Genomic DNA, 19,540 nt, shown 5'->3' with positions numbered 1-19,540 from the left:
GTAAGCTTTTTATCAAACAAATACTAAAGTACTATTGATACAATTTTTAGAGTCTTCGACTGTGGAGGTGCAAGGACACTTGAAAGTGTTTTTCCTTTGTATATAATCATATAATAGTATATTAGAATTCTGTCGCAAGTGTACTTACTACATTGTGGTTTATGCCCATAAATTGTGATCTGTGGAGAGAATTGACAGTGGATGCCAGGGTTGAGGAGGAGCGTGTCTGTATTCAACCAGTGTTGTAAGGAGGCAGAGGGGTAGGTGCTGCCCCATCTGTGATGGGCCACGGGGTAGGGGGGTAAGAGTGCACTATGCCATAGCAGAGCTCATGGGACGGGAGTGGGGAGTGGGCGGGAAGGATGGAAAAGGGTAGCATGTGAGTAATGACAGTCTCATCTTTGATACAAATGTCAAGGCTTCAAATCTTGATTTCTTTTTTTTTTTTTTTTTCTGAGAGAGTGATCCTTAGTGAGGGGGCGGAGGCTGTGGAGGGGCAGAGGAAGAGGGGGAGAGAGAATCCCAAGCAGGCTCCACGCTCAGCTTGATCTCACAACCCTGAGATCATGACCTGAGTGGACATTGAGAGTCAGACGCTTAACCAACTGAGCTACCCAGGCGCCCCTCGATTTTGTTATGAGTTGCATCTGAACTTAAAATTTAGCTTTATTTGTCCATTACTACATCTTTTCTCATGACTTAACAGTGTCTCTCAGCTTTTGAGTTAGGGTGAGATTCCTTTTTTGCTGACTTGTAATTACATTAATCATGATAGAAGATTTGGCTTCAAGCTTTGATTCCTTTGTTTGTAGTCTGTATGACCTTGGCCAGATATCTTAAGTTCTTTGGATTCTCCACTTGAAGAAAAGCAGTTTGCTATGCCTGTTTCACAGAGCAGTGCTGAAGTAGTAATATGCAGATCGTGAAACTAGTAGTTCTATACATTTTTGAAGGTGAAGACGGTGTATAACTATTATCTCAAGCAACTGGCATGGTGTAGAAGTTCAGTAAACTGGTTTTCACAAAGTGCTCTATGAATGTTAGTCGCTGATTTAAGCAGTATTTAGTGTATGGCTAAATACTGTTATTTGAATTTGGACTCACTTAGGAGTAAACTTCTCACTAATAACGTGAACTAGATGTTTTGAAGCAGTTTCATATGTCCTTAAGGAACAGTGTGACAAATTTTACTGAATGTTTCTTGTTAATGTATTTTGAAAAAGTAACTTCAAAATTAGGCCAATGTTTAAGTATTTTTCAAATTCAGTTAATTTTTTTAAACAAAGGCATATATTCCCCCAGTTGAAACTTTTATCTGCTTACTCTTTCTTTTGTTATTAATTTAGAAGAGAAACAGCAAACCACCCTTACAGAATGGTATTCAGCTCAAGAGAATACTTTCAAGCCTGAGTCTCAGAGGCAGAGAACTGTTCCCAGTGTGACTGAAGAGTATGATTTATTGGATGACGGTGGTGATGCTGTCTTCAGCCAGTTGGTAAGACCTCATTGGTTTCACATTGATATTTTGAGTGAAAATCATACAGTTTAAATTAACATCTTACGAGATTATAATTGTTACTGGATTACTACTGTGTGATTCTCTTAGTTTATCTTAGGCTACAACATATTTTTCAGAACAACTTTTTTTTTTTTTAAGATTTTATTTTATTTGAGAGGGACAGAATGATAGAGAGAGAGAGAGAGCGTGAGGGTGGGAAGGTCAGAGGGAGAAGCAGGCTTCCCGCTGAGCAGGGAGCCCAATACAGGACTCGTTCCCAGGACTCCAGGATCATGACCTGAGTTGAAGGCAGTCACTCAATCAACTGAGCCACCCAGGTGCCCTCAGAACAACTTTCTAATGTACTTTTTTGGGGCAATTAATGCAGCATCTTTTATTGTTTTATTTTCAGTTTAAATTATTTCAATAAAATAAATTTTTTGAGGGAAATAGTTATAGATATTATGCGTAATACATTATCATTGTCTGATATTTTGTCATCTCAAAAGTTTAAGAACCTGTGAGCTAAACAATGGCTGATAGGCTCAGTTAAGAGAAAGTTGAGGAAGGACTGTTGATACTAGAGCACATAATCCACCAACCCGCTGTGTGACTTTGTAAAATCAGTTACACACTACAGACCTCAGTCTCTTCTCTGCTCCTTTTCTTTTTTCTGTTTTTTTTTTTTTTTTCTACAGAATCTTTTACACATGAAATATTTCATGGAAGCCGTGCGTGCTCACCCTCAGTGTCCACCCCTATCCGTCGGTGGGGCCTCTGCTACCTTGGGTTTCATGGAATCTGTTTGAAAACTGGAACTAGCTGGTTCCCTAGGCACCTTCGGGTCTTTCATTTTGGCTTAGAATTCTTTAAAAGGCATTGGTGATGAGTGTGATGCAAACTGTTGCTGGGCCCGTGGACTTTTTAGAGAATGTTTAATTGTTTTGAGCATGAGAAGGTACACATGCAGGCCCCTAAACAGATATGTTTTAAGTTCTAATGCGTCCAAATGAACTCTACATGTTCCTAAAAACGCTTGTGCAGAATGTTTAAAAGTTGTTATGTAGTATGGGGAACATCCTTCTGGCTCAGTGAATGGCATTTGGACCAATAGATTCGTGTTTCTTAAGCCTGGCTGTGCACAATCATCACCTCAGGAACTTATAAAGCCCTGTAGAATGTGGCCTGCATCAGCAGAGGTTCTAACGAACTGGCCGTGGGGTGGGACCTGACATCAGTGTTGAAAAACACAAGGGGTGGTCCCTCTGGTGTGCAGCTGGGAGAGAGAACCACTGGGGTAGGTATGTTTCACAGCGTTCTGCCAGAAGCACATTTAGATAATATTTTGACTGAATCATACTCCTTTGTTTACAAACCCATTCTCAGATAAAAGGTAAATGTTAGAACAAAATACCATGTTATAAGTGGAATGTTTGTGTTGAGATGAGAAACTTTTATGGTAAAGCTGACGCTGTAATATGTGGTTAGTAGTTCTTGTGGCCATTGTGGTCATCTCACATACTTTGCACATAAAGGTTAAGCTGTTAGGTAATTTATAATCTTTGCTTTTTTTTTTTTTTTTAAAGACAGAAAAAGATGTGAATTGCCTTGAACCATGGTTAATAAAGGAAATGGATGCTTGTCTCTCTGACATATGGCTGCATAAAGATGTTGATGCCTTCGCTCAGGTCTTTCACCTTATTTTAACTGAAAATGTTAGTGGTACGTGTTATTTCTTAAAACATATTTTTATCACTTTTATGGTTATTTATAGTGGAAGTGTAATTTAATTCGAAGTGTATGTACTACATTTTTTTGTTCATAACCAATAATTTGTTCTTTGGGAGTACTTATTCACATGGACAAATCAGGATCTTATTAGCATAGTAGGATAAATAAATATTTGTTGTGTCAAATCAGGGATTCTTTTTTTTTAAAGTAAGTTCTATACCCAATGTGGGACTTGAACTCATGACCCTGAGATCAAGAGTCCCATGCTCTACCAACTGAGTCAGTCATATGCCCCTAAATATTGGGATTTTTTTTTTTTAAAGATGTTATTTATTTATTTATTTGACAGACAGAGATCACAAATAGGCAGAGAGGCAGGCAGAGAGAGGGGAGGAAGCAGGCTCCCTGTGGAGCAGAGAGCCCGATGTGGGGCTTGATCCCAGGACCCTGGGATCATGACCTGAGCTGAAGGCAGAGGCTTTAATCCACTGAGCCACCCAGGTGCCCCAAATCTTGGGATTCTTAATCCAGTTGTCTCCAGAAGGGTTATATGGGGTCTGTGAATATATGATTTATGTGCAGCAGTATTTTTGTGTATATGTGTTGTGCATATAAATATACACCCCTTCCCTCCCACGGGAATATCTTGGATTTTTTAAGTAATTTGCAATTTCGAAAAAGGAAGGAAAAGAAAGGTTAATAACTTTGTTTGGATTTTGTGTTTAGTAAATGGAGAATTTCAGCCTACCTTTAATTATATAAGCTCAAGTGCAAATTCATATGCATATGCTTTTTGTCGTATGATGTGTTTTCACTAATGACCTATCCTGATTTTATTAGTTGATTATGGTGGATGTTGGTAACCAGAGATCAGTTTCAGAGCCCTGAAGGCTTCTAGGCAAAAGACAGAATAAAAGACCATAGAAGGTCAGTACTGAAAAGGATTTAGATGTCCCCTCACTTCTCAACATTATTTTTATTATAATTATTATTGATCACATCTTTCTTGAAACATTTTCTTCAGTTAACCTTAATATTCCATGCTTGGTTTATTTTCTTCTCTCTTGTCTCCCTTGCTGGAACTTCTTGGTTTCTTTGGCAGAATTTCCCTCTTTTTCCTTTCTTGGTTTCTTTGGCAGAATTTCCCTCTTTTTCCTGACTTCTAAATATGAAATGGCCCAGGCCTCAGTCCTTTGGTGTTGCTTCTATTTATACTTACATCTTATGTGGATCTCATCTAGTCGTAGTTTTAAATATTTATTTAAGATGACTCCTAATTTTACTGTTCCAGTCCTGATCTCCCCCTGACCTGCGTACACCTGATCACTTCACATCTCCCCTTGGGAGTCTGTTAGGTGAATAAAACTAGATATGCCCCAGAAAACTTTTGGTTCCCTTCTCACTTCACTCCTGACCTGCCTTTTCCTTAGTGTTTCTTTTTCTTTTTTTTTTTTAAAGATTTTATTTATTTATCAGAAAGAGAGAGGGGGAGAGAGCGAGCACAGGCAGACAGAATGGCAGGCAGAGGCAGAGGGAGAAGCAGGCTCCCTGCTGAGCAAGGAGCCCGATGTGGGACTCTATCCCAGGACGCTGGGATCATGACCTGAGCCGAAGGCAGCTGCTTAACCAACTGAGCCACCCAGGCGTCCCTCCTTAGTGTTTCTTAAGTGATCATAATCGGTTGTAGACTTCTTTAAAAATTCATGTGCCTGGCCATCCCAGACTTTTTTTTTTTTTTAAAGATTTTATTTATTTATCAGAGAGAGAGAGGGGGAGAGAGCGAGCACAGGCGGACAGAATGGCAGACAGAGGCAGAGGGAGAAGCAGGCTCCCTGCCAAGCAAGGAGCCCGATGTAGGACTCTATCCCAGGACGCTGGGATCATGACCTGAGCCAAAGGCAGCTGCTTAACCAACTGAGCCACCCAGGCGTCCCCATCTCAGACTTTTTGAAACTGAATTTTCACCTGGTTGCTGAGGCAACAAAACATGAAGTAAGTCATTAAAAAAAAAAAAAGATTTTATTTATTTAATTTGAGAGAGAGAGCTTGTGTGCTGTGCATGGTTGGGAAGGGGCAAAAAGAGAGGGAAAGAAAAACAGACTCCCCACTGAGCCGGGAGCCTTATGTGGGGCTCCGTCTTCAGGACCCTGGCATCATGACCTGAGCTGAAGGCAGATGCTTAACCAACTGAGCCATTCAGGTGCCCCATAAAGCGGTTCTTGACTTTGTTTTCATATTCCACATATTCATTTGCAAGTCCTGATGGTTTTACCTTCTAATTAAATCCTGAATCTGACCCCATTTTGCTCCTCCTCCTGCTGCCATTCTAGTCCAAGCCAACATTTCCCTCCCGGGACGATTACTGAAGCCTGTGAACTGCTTTTATTCTTAAGTCATTCTGGTCTGTTCTCCAGAAAACAGTCAGAGTTATTCTTTCAAAAAAACTGGCATCATGCTACTTCCCTTCTTTCCACTCTCCCGTGGCTTTCAGTTACACATTGAGTAAAAATCAGAGCTTTTTCCCTGACTGGGTCTCTCTAACTGCCTTTTGGACCTCGTTTTCTATGACTGTGGACCTTTTGCCACTATTACCTCCTAGCTCTTCTTCACGTATCAGCACATTCTGACCTGGGGGCCTTTGCTTTGGTTGTTTCTTGTGCGTGGAGTGCCGTCCCCACAGATGATCTTACAGCCCAATGTCTACTTCATGTAGGTCTCTGCCTGGGTCTTGCCTTCTCAGCAAGGCCTCTTTGGGGTCATTTTACTGAAATTGGGCCCTTCTCTCACTCTTCCTCTGTACCCCGCTGTATTATTCACTGTTGTACTTTCATTACCTGACAGTGTATGTTTTTAATTTTTCTTACTTTCTTACTCTTTCTCATCTACTAGAATGTAAACGACATGAGGGGGAAACCTCGTTTGTTTTACTCATCTCTTATCCCCAGAGGTTTTGTAGCAAGTGCCCAATAAATATTTATTGAAAAATGATACAACTTCTAAGGATCCTATCAAATGATTCATTCATCTGTTTGAATATGTTTAGTGATAGGAAGCTCACTACCTTCCTTTGGGACACTTTTTTCAAATTTGGTGTCTTTTAACTGCTAATTTTTTTATATGTTCTGAGGAGTAAAGTGAAATCTACCTATATAGCTTCTACCCTCTTCTGCCTTTGGGGTGATATTGAGGAGATTTAGTATCTGCTTATGCCTGACAGACCTTCAGGTATGAAGATAGTTATTCTTCCAGCTTTCTCATTTTCTGGGCTGACCAGACCTGACTTCGTCTGTTTGTCTTTAATGTGAGATGCAGTTTAGTCTTCTAAAGAGGCGGTTTTGTCTGCCTAGGTTATGTGGAGTTTGTCCTTTTTTAAAAAGCATGCTGTCCTTTCCTGAGTGTTAATCTTAATGACTACCTTCAAGTTGAGTAGGTCAATCAGCCTAAAAACCTCTACTTTTTACTTACAGTAATTCAGCCTGTGGTCAGGATAGCTCTTTGCCATCCACATTGTCTTACTGATTCATACTGCCTTTGAAACTTCTAGTTCTTTTTTTTTGTTGTTTAATAACTGATTTTAATAAATGAATCCCTCCCATGATTTACTTGTTGTTCTGATATATTTTTTTTTTTTTTAGTTTAAGACTTTCTGTTTGTTCTGTTTAAATCTCATAATTAAACGGCCCATTGCTTTTGTTTCACAACTCCCCCCCCCCCCCAGTTTAATTGTTACCTAATATATTAATAAACTTTCTCAGGTTATGAACTCAAGAGGCCTGGGTCACTGACCAAGTGCTGTGTATGCTTTAGGTCAACATTTGGGTGTGGTTGTTCAAGTGGTTATAATTCCATTCATCTACTAATCTAGCAAACTTCTTAAGAAGGAAAGGAAGATCTTTTGGCCTTTCTTGTTTTTGTTGTTGTTGTTTTTTTTTTTTTTAAAACTTGCTTGTTCATTTATTTGACAGAGAGAGAGTGAGAGCACATAAAGGCAGAACAGCAGGCAGAGGGAGAAGCAGACTCCCCACTGAGCAGGGAGCCCGATGCAGGATTTGATCCCAGGAGCCTGGGATCATGATCATGACCTGCGCTGAAGGCAGATGCCTAAACGACTGAGCCACCCAGGCGCCCCATGGTCTTTCTTATTCTTTGTAAATTTATTTTGGTTTCTATTGCTCTATTTTTTTCTAGCTTATTGGTTATTAAATAATCTATCTGTATTTTGAAATTTTTTGTATTTGGAAACGTTGATATTTGTTCATCTCCAGTTCTCTGGCAGTCTTTTTTTTTTCCCCCACAGAAAAAAGCTTAGCCATCTTAATTGAAAGTTAAGAAAATTTGAGCTCTGAGGCATGTTGCTTTAAAATATTTGTATATTTATGAAGCATTATTCTTGACCTTTTTTTTTTTTTTCTAAAAGAGAATGAGAGAGAGAGAGCATGAGAAGGGGGAGGGGCTACAGGGAGGAGTCTGATATGGGACTCCATCCTGGGACTCCAGGATTATGACCTGAGAAGAAGGCAGTTTCCCAACCAACTGAGCCACCCAGGCACCCTATTCTTGACCTTCTTCCTAGATATTTCTCTAGTGTGTACTAGACTATTACTTTGATGTCACATCCTATGAATCCAGGTTCCTCATCTCTTTTTTCTCTTTTAAAGATTTGTTTTAAAGTAATTATTATTATTTTTTTTAAGATTTTATTTATTTATTTGACAGAGATCACAAGTAGGCAGAGAGGCAGGCAGAGAGAGAGGAGGAAGCAGGCTCCCCACTGAGCAGAGAGCCTGATGCAGGGCTCGATCCCAGGACCCTGAGATCATGACCCAAGCTGAAGGCAGAGGCTCGAACTTACAACCGCGAGGTCAGAGTCACATGCTTTACTGACTGAGCCAGCTAGGTGTCTCTGGGCCACTCATCTTTTATAAGTGTTTCACTGGACATTTTTTTTATCCTTTCTTCCTTCCTTCCCTCTTGCCTTCCTTCCTTCCTTTTTTGGATTTTATTTTTTTATTTGTCAGAGAGAGAAATAGAGAGAGAGGACAAGCAGAGGAGGCAGCAGGCAGAGGGAGAAGCAGACTCCTCACTGAGCAGGGAGCCTGATGTGGGGCTCCATCCCAGGACCCAGGGATCATGACCTGAGCTGAAGGCAGACGCTTAACCGACTGAGCCACTCAGGCCTCTCTCACTGGACGTTTTCTAGAGTGCAGTATTTTTTTTTTTAAGGTTTTATTTATTTATTTATTTGTCAGGGAGAAAGAGAGAGATGGAGAGCACAAGTGGGTTCCCTGCTGAGCAAGGAGCCCAGTGTGGGACTTGATCCCAGGACCCCTGGGATCATGACCTGAGCCGATGGCAGATGCTTAACCCACTGAGCCACCCAGGCATCCCTAGAGTGCTGTGTGAAGTGAACAAAATGCTATGGTAGCTCTTTGAACAGTTACTGACTTCCCATCTTTTTATTTCTCTTCTAAAATCTCAACCCTTAATTAGCACCAGAGTTGAAAATGCTTCATGTAATCCAGGAAAACTCCTACTTTGCAGGTTTCTTTTTAATGCCATCAGTTTCTCTGTGGAATCCTGTGGAAGTAGCTAGTAATTAGTGAGACAGGCATTCTCTGTCATGCTTACTATGCTAGTCCTCTGTTGTTGCATGACGAATGATTCCCAGCCTTAGCACCTCAGTCATTTGTTGTCTCACATTGTTCCTGAGACTCAAGAATCTGAGACCGGTTCTGGCTTCTAGTGACTGATAAAGTAGTAGTGGAGCTCTTGTCTGAGGCTTTGGTCGTCTGAAGGTTCACGGGAACTGCAGGGTCTGCTTTCGAGAGGCTCACTCACGTGGCTATTGGCAAGAGGCCTCAGGTCGTCTCGTCTCCTCTTTTGGCAGAAGGCCTCAGGTCTTGCCATCCAGACCCCTTCATAGGGCTGGCTGTCTTAATCTTCCCTGGATGTGGCAGCTGGCTTCTTTCTTAGTGAGTGAGTCAAAAGAAGGAGAGAAAGCAAGCAGGAAGCCATACGTACCTTTTAGAGTGAATCATTTGGTTTAGCTCGTACTCAAGAAGGGAACTTAGACTCTACCTCTGGAAGGGAGGAGTACTAAAGAATTGTTGGATGTTTTAAAACACCCACACTTAGTCACACCCTGCTGCTCAAAATACACACATTTTGGTTCTTTTCTCCAAGGCTATCAAACGAATATTCAGCTGAAGCAGTAATTCTCATATAGTGAGTACAGATCATAATCTTTTCAGTCCATTTTAAAACTACATGTTCCTGGCCATCCCACACCTACTGACTCTGAATCTAGGAGTCAGTCCTGGCCGTCTTTGGTTTCAGAAGTAAGGAACCTTAGGTAATTCTCTTGTAAGTCCTCCCCACTTGAAAAACCACTGACTTATATTAATAATGGTTACCAAGTTTTAGAGTATTATTAAACACTGAGGATGATTGGGTATTTATGGAAAATTAAAATTGCCCATTTGCGATTATTTTAAATTTTACTGCAGAGTTTTTTTTTTTTCCCAGTGATGATTTCTTTTTAAAATCACCAATTTTGTAATTTAAGCAGACCAGTGCTAAGTGATTATAATAGATTGCATTTCTTGAGAAATATATTCTAGGAAGGAAATTAAATTCAGTAGAACTTTAATTATTTTTCTCATGGAGGGCTTTTATGGGAAGTAAACTTTCTGCCAATGTTATTTCCATTAAGCATCTCATAAAGTAACAGTCTGGAATGATGGGGGAATAAAAGCAAAACAAGAACAACAAAAAATGGTCTTGGACTTAGCATTTGCAGTCTTAAGCATTCTTTGCCAGTTACTGATGAACCTTAACTTTTAATTCTTTAATTATATCTTGTCATTTGGTGATCAAGACAATATCTGGGCTAGGAAGATTATTTAAGGGTTCTGCAAGTTACTAGCCTTCCTCTTTTGTTCTCATCACCCTGGTGAGCTTGAGACAGCTGAATGACTATCTCTTGTTCTCCTACCTTCCAAATGGTCATCCCTCTTCCATCCTGTTTAGACTAAGGGTGCATTAATAATAGATCTGCGTCCAGGGTAATGTAATACTGTTACAGTGTTGTTGGATGAAGGAGCCAGTCCCAGGTTGATTGTCCTGACACTCATTTCTTTCATTTAAGTTAAAAAGGGATGAAAATGATCGAAAAGTTTGGAAATATAACCTGCATTTGTCTTTTCCTTGCTTTAGTTGATTACAGGCATAGCGAAACCAGTGCAACAGCCCTCATGGTTGCTGCAGGGCGAGGTTTTTCAAGTCAAGTAGAGCAGTTAATTAGCATGGGAGCCAACATTCACAGTAAAGCATCGAATGGCTGGTAAGTATAAACCACATCCCTTCTTGCTGTGTCTCTGTACAGCTCCACATACCGGTTTTGATTTCTTGTGTTTGTCTTTGTACTAAAAGCTATTGTGTAATAATTGTTGGTCCATCTCTAATGGTGAATGAATCCTTTGACTCGGTTTTATACATTTGAGAACATTATTTCTCTGTCTAAATTTGATCTCTTTTTAAAGAATTTTTTATTTTATTTACTTATTTATTTAAAATTTGATCTCTGAATTTTTGCAGGATGGCTTTAGATTGGGCCAAACACTTTGGACAGACTGAAATAGTGGATCTTCTAGAATCATACAGGTAAAACTTTATACTGTGTTTAACTAACCCTAACCTGTCTTTTTTAAATGCTTAACCATGTAAATGACAGCATATGACAAGGTAGGCTATAGTCTCTTTTGCAGAGATTTTCTTTTTTCTTTTTTGAATTCTAAGGAACTTTTGTGTGATTGTTATTTTTTGTTTTTGATAGGGTGCCAGTAAGATCCAGTGTTATAATACTTTTTTAAATTTCATTTTGCAAAGCAGAAGGGGGATTTTCAGTTAAACCTAGTAGATACAACACATGTAATTTATCTTTGCATTTTCCTAGAACCTCATTGAAATGGTAAGGAAGGATTATAAAATGTGTAAGCTAACAAAGACGAAGAGATTGGAAGAGGACATAGCAACTGGTGGAAGATAGGAGTAATAGAAGGCTAATGGATCAGTGGTGTTTGACTTAGCAGAGCTGAGAAAATGGAAAGCTCAGTGCAGGGAAGGGAGGTACCAGGGAGAAACCAGCTCATTTTAGCTTCTTAGAGGTTCAAAAACCCCACCCAGAATTGATTGAAATTCTTTCCGAGGAACATTCAGAATTCCAGATTTCCACCTCTCCTGCCATTAGTTTTTTTAGTTTCTTTTTCTTTAAAAATTTCAATTCAATTAATTAACATGTAATATATTATTAGTTTCAGAGGTAGAGGTCAGTAATTCGTCAGTCTTGTATAATATCCAGTGCTCATTACATCACATGCCCTCCTTAATGTCTGTCACCCAGATACCCCATCCCGTAAACTCCCTCCCCTCCAGCAGCCTTTTGTTTTCCATGATTAAGAGTGTCTTATGGTTTATTTCCGTCTCTGATTTCATCTTGTTTTATTTTTTTCCTCTCTTCCTCTGATCCTCTGTCTTGTTTCCTAATTTCCACATATGAGTGAGATCATATATGTATAAATTTGATTTAAAAAAAAGATTTGGACAATACTTTCAAATGCAATGACACAAATCGTTTATTTAGGTAATTAAAGGTTTTGGCTAAAGTTAGATTAGATATTTAGATAGATATGTAGATCTTAGATTAAATATCTAAAGAAAAGAAAAAGGTAATTTTAAAAGAAAATATATCCAAAGAAAATAGGTTTTATAATACATTGATAGCACTTTGTTTTCAACCTATATGAATCAAAAAAGATAAAAATGAATCTTAAGTTAAAATATACTAAAATATCTTTTACACAAGAATATAAAAATGTTTTATTTGAGTTGGGGTTTTGGATTTTATTCTATAGATAATAGTCTCAGGTGAAGTGAATGTTTGAAGTATGAAGTTATTATTCTTGTTATTTTAATTTCATTAAATGATAATGAAGGTTAGAGTCACAAAGTTCTTAACAGACCCAAATGCCAATTATATTATGCCAGATTTTGTTGTCATTTCAATAATAGCACCCAGAACTAGCAGTCCTTTTTGACATTGATGCTTTGAATGTTCCAGACGTTCTTAGGGTGCTGGGAATAGCTCAGTAGACACTACAGATTACCAAGTAGCAGTAATTTGGATAGTATTCTAATTATCCTGCCTAACTGGGCTTTCTTTTTATTCTGCAGATCATGACATCATCAATTACAAATTTCAAATGTTTAAAATTAAATTTATGATGTTTGCAGGATTACTGATAATTGATAAGTAAAGTTAGAGCTTTATTATTTTTTTTTTAAATTATTTGAGAGAGAGAGGAAGAACACAGAGCAAGGGAGAAAGTTGTGGGGGGAGAGGTAGGGGGAGAGGGAGAAGTGGGCTCCCTGCTCATGGGCTCCATCCCAGGACCCTGCGATCATGACCTGAGCTGAAGGCAGATGCTTAAGTGACTGACCTGCCTAGGGGCTCCTAAAGTTAGAGCTTTAAACATGGTCTTTTTATAATCGGCTTCTGTCACAGCATTGTACCCTCTTCATTTACCTGTTAAGAAGTAAGAAAACAAAAAATTTGGGATGTTTTAAAATGAATCTTAAAATTTAAAATAACTACAGTTAGAATTTTAGTATTTTCTCTTTTGAAAGCAGGTTTAGTTATTTTTCTGCTAAGCTCTTTGGAAGAAATTGGGCAGAACTGAACTTCTTAGAAATCTTAGTAATAGTTACTAGTAATGGCAGAAGATTACATTTTACCTATGGGATGAAAAAGCAAGCTGTTATTTCAGTAATTTATGCTGATTTAGGGCTTTTGGAAGATAGCATAATCAATCTGCTTTTATTTTTTATTTTTATTTTTTTTTAGATTTTATTTATTTATTTGACAGAGAGAGATCACAGTAGGAGAGAGGAAGGGAAGAGATCACAGAGAGAGGAAGGGAAGCAGGCCCCCCGCTGAGCAGAGAGCCTGATGTGGGACTCGATCCCAGGACCCTGAGATCATGACCTGAGCCGAAGGCAGCGGCTTAACCCACTGAGCCACCCAGGCGCCCCTCAATCTGCTTTTAATATGGAATAACCAAATTGGCAGTCATGTTAAGCTGGCACCGGTAGAATTGTTTTAAATGTAGACTTTGGGGGCACCTCGGTGGCTCAGTGGGTTAAAGCCTCTGCCTTCGGCTCAGGTCATGATCCCAGGTCCTGGGATCGAGCTCTGCATCGGGCTCTCTGCTCAGCAGGGAGCCTGCTTCGTCCTCCCTCTCTCTCTGCCTGCCTCTCTGCCTACTTGTGATCTCTGTCTGTCAAATAAATAAATAAAATCTTAAAAAAAAATAAATGTAGACTTTGCTTCAGAGTGTTGTTTATAAGAGTGAACAATTAGAAACAACCTATTAAAAAGTGCAAATGATGATCAAAGGTTTGTGTGTTTTTTTTGAGATAAAGTTTACAACCATGTAATTCATCCTTTTGAGTGTACAATTCAGTGGCGTTTAGTGTGTTTGCTTTGTTATGAATTTTTTTTCAAGATTTTATTTATTTATTAAGAGAGAGCAAGCAGAGGGAGGGGAGAAGGAGAGGGAGAGGGAGATCTTGAGCAGACTCTGCACTAGGTGCGGATCTCAACAACCCTGAGATCATGACCTGAGCTGAAACCAAGAGTCGGATGCTCAAACAGCTGAGCCACCCAGGTGCTCCCATGTTATGCAGTTATTATGATAATAATTTTGAGAACATTTTCATCACCACTCCCCAAAAATTTCTGTAATCATTAGCAGGCACTCCTCATCTTCCCCAGCTCTTCCAGCCCTAGGCAACTAGTCTGCTTCCTGTTTCTGTAGATTTGTCTATTCCATACACTTGATCTAAGTGGAATGATATATACGTGGTCTTTTTATGATCGGCTTCTGTCACAGCATGATGTTTTCAAGGTTCATCCATTCATGTTCTAACATCCTTTCTGACTTGAGTTATACTCTGCTCTGTGGCTAGATCACAGTTTGTTTAACCATTCTTCAGTTGATGTACATTTGGGTGGTTTCCACTTTTTGGCTGTTATGAATAATACTAGTGTGAACATTTGTGTACACCAGTTTATATAAACATATATTTTCATTACTCTTGTTTATAAACCTAGGGGTGGAATTGCTGGGGCATCTGGTAACACTGTGTTTAACATTTTGAGGAATGGCCACATTGTTTTTCGAAGTGACATCATCATTTTATGTTCCCATTAACAATGTATGATGGTTACAATTTCTCCACACCCTCTTTAACACATATTATCTTCTGTCTTTTGATTATATCGTCATCCTACTGGTATGAAGTGGTATCTCACTGTGGTTTTGATTTTCATTTCTCTGATACGTAATGTTGTTGAACATCTTTTCAATGTGTTTATTGGCCATTTGTATGTTTTCTTTGGAGAAGTATCTTCAGATTGTGTTTTCGAAAAGCACTTATTGATAGCTTTTACTTTGGATAATGTATGTGTAAGCCAAAACATGAATTGTAGCTAGGACGTTAAGTATCATTTACCCTCCTTAGGGTATATTCAAAATTTAAAGAAGGACATCATGGGAATCATTGACTTTAAAGGATTACTGTTTTTGATGAAAATTGAGTTGGTCTTTTTTTTCTTTTTTTTAAGTGCTTCACTGGAGTTTGGAAATCTAGATGAAAGTTCTCTGGTTCACACAAACGGAAGTGACCTCAGTGCAGAAGACAGAGAGCTCCTGAAAGCTTATCATCACAGTTTTGATGATGAAAAAGTAGACTTGGATTTGATCATGCACCTTCTTTACAATATCTGTCATGGTTGTGATGCTGGTAAATGAGTATTGTCTAAAATAACTAGAACAGCAAAGTGTACTTCAGTTTCCAAGATAATATTTTGTGTGTACAGATTTTTACAGAATTCCATTGGCAGTACTGCATAAGTAATCTCTTAAGTGTCCTAAGTATTACACTTTATCAGTATTTCAAAACTAGTGATATAGCTCATCATAGCTGGGCCTGTCCGTAGTTTCTGGTTTGTAAAGCCAGAGATTTAATATTTTATTTCATTTATTTTAAAAGATTTATTTATTTGAAAGGGAGACAGAGAAAGAGAAGGAGCAGGTGGTAGGGTAGAGGAAGAAGGCGAAGCAGGCTCCCCCAGGATCCCAGGATCATGACCTGCACTGAAGGCAGCTGCTTAACTAAGCCACCCAGCTGCCCCGAGATGTGATTTTTTTTTTTTTAAATCCTTGTTTTCCAAGGTGCAATATTAATTTTCCTACCTGGATATGATGAAATTGTTGGACTGAGGGATCGCATCCTGTTTGATGACAAGCGGTTTGCTGACAACACACATAGGTAAAAGCTAAAGTTTTATATTTGTTGCTCTAAGTAACTGATAGGTATCATAGTGTATTTTCCCTTTCCATTGTCAACAGATACCAAGTCTTTATGCTTCATTCAAATATGCAAACGTCAGATCAAAAGAAAGTATTAAAAAACCCACCTGCCGGTGTTCGAAAAATAGTAAGCTTCATACAGTTTTCTTTTGTCCATTGCAATAGCCATTGGTCCTGTATTCATATTAACTGTGATGTCACATCCCCTTGCAGATCCTTTCCACCAATATTGCTGAAACCAGCATCACAGTCAACGATGTTGTCTTTGTTATTGATTCTGGTAAGGTGAAAGAGGTATGTGTAGATAAGTTGTATTTTGTTTAAATGAAGAGGGTTACGTTACATTCCAATAAATGGTTTTATGATTCATTTTAATGAGAAGATGGTTCTGCATGAATTTAACATAGTAATTGTTGATTTCTCCAAAGTGAATATTTTACCATAAGCAGTTCAGAATGTAGGATCTAATTATTGTAACAGATTATACAGATTGTAACAGATTATACAAAAATAAAAAACAAAACAAACTAGCTTCTGCTGATTAAATACTAGAAAGAATGTAAAGGGTTGGCTAAAGTTTTGTCACTGTATGGGAATTGGATTACATGTTTTGTATGCTTTCCTTCTTTCCTTCTACATATGGGCATGGAACATGTCCCTCTTCTTCAGAGTTAATCTCCAGGGCTCCACATGTAGTGGGTATTCAAAAGACATTTTGTTCAAGAGAACCATCCTGAGACAGTGCAAGCAGTCAGACCAGACTTCAGCAGATGCCAGTTAGCAGCCACACGGGCCCAGCATCTGCTTTTATAAAAATAAATATCGCTGGAACACTGCCCTGTTCACTCTTTTGTCTCTTGTCTGTGGTCGCTTTCACACTGCAACTGGAAGAGTTGCAACAGCGACCCTCTACAAAGGCTAAAATATTTACTGCCAGCCCAGATATAAAGAAAAGACAATATTTATTTTCTGTTAGCACTGGGATGCTCAGCAGTTCTCAATACCCTTCATTTTGGTGGATCCTTTCACGGAAAGAATGGAAAGTGATAGAGGTGGTTGATTTTCAAGGGAAGATCCTGTCTATATTGTGGAAAGCAAATGATTTCTGTTATAGTGGATAGCAATGATCATGTTTTAATGTGGGAAAATTTGTTAATTGCTTTTTAATGTTTTCAATGTAATTTTTAGGAATATCTTAAAGAAAACAAAATTTTATTATAAAATTTGGACATTTCAGTATAGTTGGGTACTATAAAGAAGAGATATGTTTTATTTTTTTATCAGAGGTTAATGATGCATATTATCACAAAGTCTGAATGGTGAGTCAATGAAAATTCAGATTTTATTGCCCTGATTATCTAAAGCTGATGAAGTAGATTTTTAATATCTTAGAAATTAATTCCTATAGGTGTCATTTATCAAGTAAACCATGGTTTGGAACATGATGGTAGTGTCAGAAGTTATTTTACATACAAAACTGACAAATATGACATTTTATTAAAAACCACATAAGTAGCATCTTTTCTAAAAATCCCATAATTAAACTATTATAAGAACACATTTGTATTTGCTCTATTTAGTTATTTTATGAAAGGGAAAGTATAAGTCACTGAATGGTTAAGTGTATATTTTAGTTAGGAATGCATTCTTTAAAAATCTCTACAGTAAATTTTGGCTTTAGATTAGTTAGGGAATATAGAGGTGATAACGGTTCTTTACTTTCTCTTTTACAACATTCTGGTTAGGCTAACTGTTCGTAGTTCAGCAGAGGGTAAAATGAAAAGGGAGTAAAAATTCTTCACTTGGGGATAGGATTGGTTCAGTGATTATTGTTATTCCTCCATATCAGCTCCCTGGCACATATTTTAGAAACTGTCTTTCCCTGATCATTCCTATTCTTCCTGGTGATAGAAATCTGATAGGAAATGACCTCAAGAGAATAGATTTTTCTTCAGTCTTGATGTCTATGAGTACTGACTACTATTATTCAAGTGTAGCAGAGAGGAACAAATAACTAAACAAGGCAGGGAATGAGGAAGTTTTTATAGCTCTTCGGAGTTTATTTTTCATTCTTTTTACTTAGAATGTTTGTAACCAGATATGGGGATTTTTTTTTTTTTTAAATCTGTGCCCCATTCTAAATATCTAATCAAAAGGGGCTTCGAATTAAACTTGGCATGTTAAAATATATTCATAATACTTCTTGCTATTTCTTCTTAAACACCTTTTATAAAAGTTTTAATATGAAGATAACTTAAATATTACAGAAATCCTTTGATGCACTGAATTTTGTTACAATGTTAAAAATGGTGTGGATTTCCAAAGCTAGTGCCATACAACGAAAAGGCAGGTAATGTATATTTAATGTACATTCATTCACTCAATTGCCTATAAAATGGAAACATTTTGATATGTATTACATATTTAATGTATATTCTGCTTCTTTCTATATTAAATGTTAACATTTTCATGTTAGTCTTAATTCTTATATATTTTTTTTAATTTTTAATTTTTTATAAACATATATGTTTATCCCCAGGGGTACAGGTCTGTGAATCACCAGGTTTACACACTTCACAGCACTCACCAAAGCACATACCCTCCCCAATGTCCATAATCCCACCCCCTTCTCCCAAACCCCCTCCCCCCAGCAACCCTCAGTTTGTTTTGTGAGATTACATTGTTTTTGCAAGGCAAGGCATTTCAGTACTTTCTTTAAAAGTTGAATTCAGGTTATGTTAAAAATTTTTGACTAGTATAGTCTGTCCTCAGAAGATGTAAGAAACTTAAAAAAAACAAAATTGAAAGGAAAATATTTTAAACATTTGCAGTATAGGACAAAGGGCTAATTGCTATATTATGCAAAAAACTCTTTAAAATAAGTTCATAATAACCAACACATTAACCTCACATACACTACCTCATATATGCCAGAATAAGTGAAAATTAATGAGGAAATTTTTTTGCTTATCACCAGATTGGCATTGATGAAAATGTTTAACAGTACCTACAACAGAGTTGGCCAAAGCATGGGCCAGTAAGCTTTCATAGTTTGCTGATGGGAGTGTAAACTGCTGTGACTTCTTCAGAGGACAGTTTGAAACTGTTTATCCAAATCTCCCCTTTGCCGGTGGATTCCGCTTCTCGTAGTTTATCCTGAGTGTACCTGTGCATGTGCCCAGACGTGTGTTGAAGAATGTTTTCCACAGCACTGTTTGTAATAGTGAACTCTCTGGAAGTTTGGTAGTTAAATAAATTATGCAATAGTTGTGCAATGGTATATTAGACTATGACGATGAAAGATGTGGATGTTTGTATTGTTTTATGTGCGATGAGTTCTCCGAATATATTATTAATTGAAAAAAGTAAGGTGTACAATATGCATCTATAGTATTTGTACTTAATATATATGTATAGTGCTAAATAAATATATATGTATGTATATATGTATTTAGGGCAGAATTGCATTGACAGATTTGAGAGAAACATTAAAAAACAATTGTTGACTCTGAGAAGGAGGATTTGTGGAACTCTTTGAAGGAAGGAGGATTTAATTTTCTTTTTTTTTTTTTGTAGTTTGGTTATTTATTTTAGTATGTACTTGCATTACTTTTTCTTTTTAAAAAAGGGAAGATTTAAAAGTATCCTATTTATCAGTAATCATTTGACTAATTTTTCTTGCATTTTAATAGGAAAACATCTGATACTGACTTTAAAGCAGTGGCTCATGTGCTGAAGCTGGTGGATGCATTATTTCTGTACTTTATAATTTCATGGAATGTTCTTGAAGGCTTTTGCTATTACCGTACCAGTCGTTTTCCTATGACAGGGTGTGGCTTGATAACACTAGCTAAAGTTAGTTAGTAATACTCCATCTCTT

At 37.8% G+C, this 19,540-nt stretch overlaps 1 protein-coding gene across 2 annotated transcripts in view; it reads left to right on the top strand.

The window, feature by feature from the left end:
• YTHDC2 (YTH N6-methyladenosine RNA binding protein C2) overlaps positions 1–19,540 on the top strand; it is a 75,379-nt gene that overhangs the window by 25,487 nt on the left and 30,352 nt on the right. For both annotated transcript variants that reach the window (XR_009407143.1, XM_059416116.1), the window contains exons 9-17: positions 1,347–1,495; positions 3,085–3,220; positions 10,445–10,571; positions 10,826–10,891; positions 14,913–15,091; positions 15,523–15,619; positions 15,700–15,787; positions 15,874–15,954; positions 17,928–18,010. Coding sequence is in view for 1 of the 2 variants with exons in the window: in XM_059416116.1 (XP_059272099.1) it covers positions 1,347–1,495; positions 3,085–3,220; positions 10,445–10,571; positions 10,826–10,891; positions 14,913–15,091; positions 15,523–15,619; positions 15,700–15,787; positions 15,874–15,954; positions 17,928–18,010 (1,006 nt within the window). In the remaining variant the exon portion in view is untranslated. The remainder of the gene's footprint in view (positions 1–1,346; positions 1,496–3,084; positions 3,221–10,444; positions 10,572–10,825; positions 10,892–14,912; positions 15,092–15,522; positions 15,620–15,699; positions 15,788–15,873; positions 15,955–17,927; positions 18,011–19,540) is intronic.

Source organism: Mustela nigripes, chromosome 12, assembly GCF_022355385.1.
Source record: "Mustela nigripes isolate SB6536 chromosome 12, MUSNIG.SB6536, whole genome shotgun sequence".
Classification (NCBI taxonomy): Eukaryota; Metazoa; Chordata; class Mammalia; order Carnivora; family Mustelidae; genus Mustela; species Mustela nigripes.
Note: the sequence above shows the minus strand (reverse complement) of the source record. Positions and strands in the feature narration are given on the sequence as shown.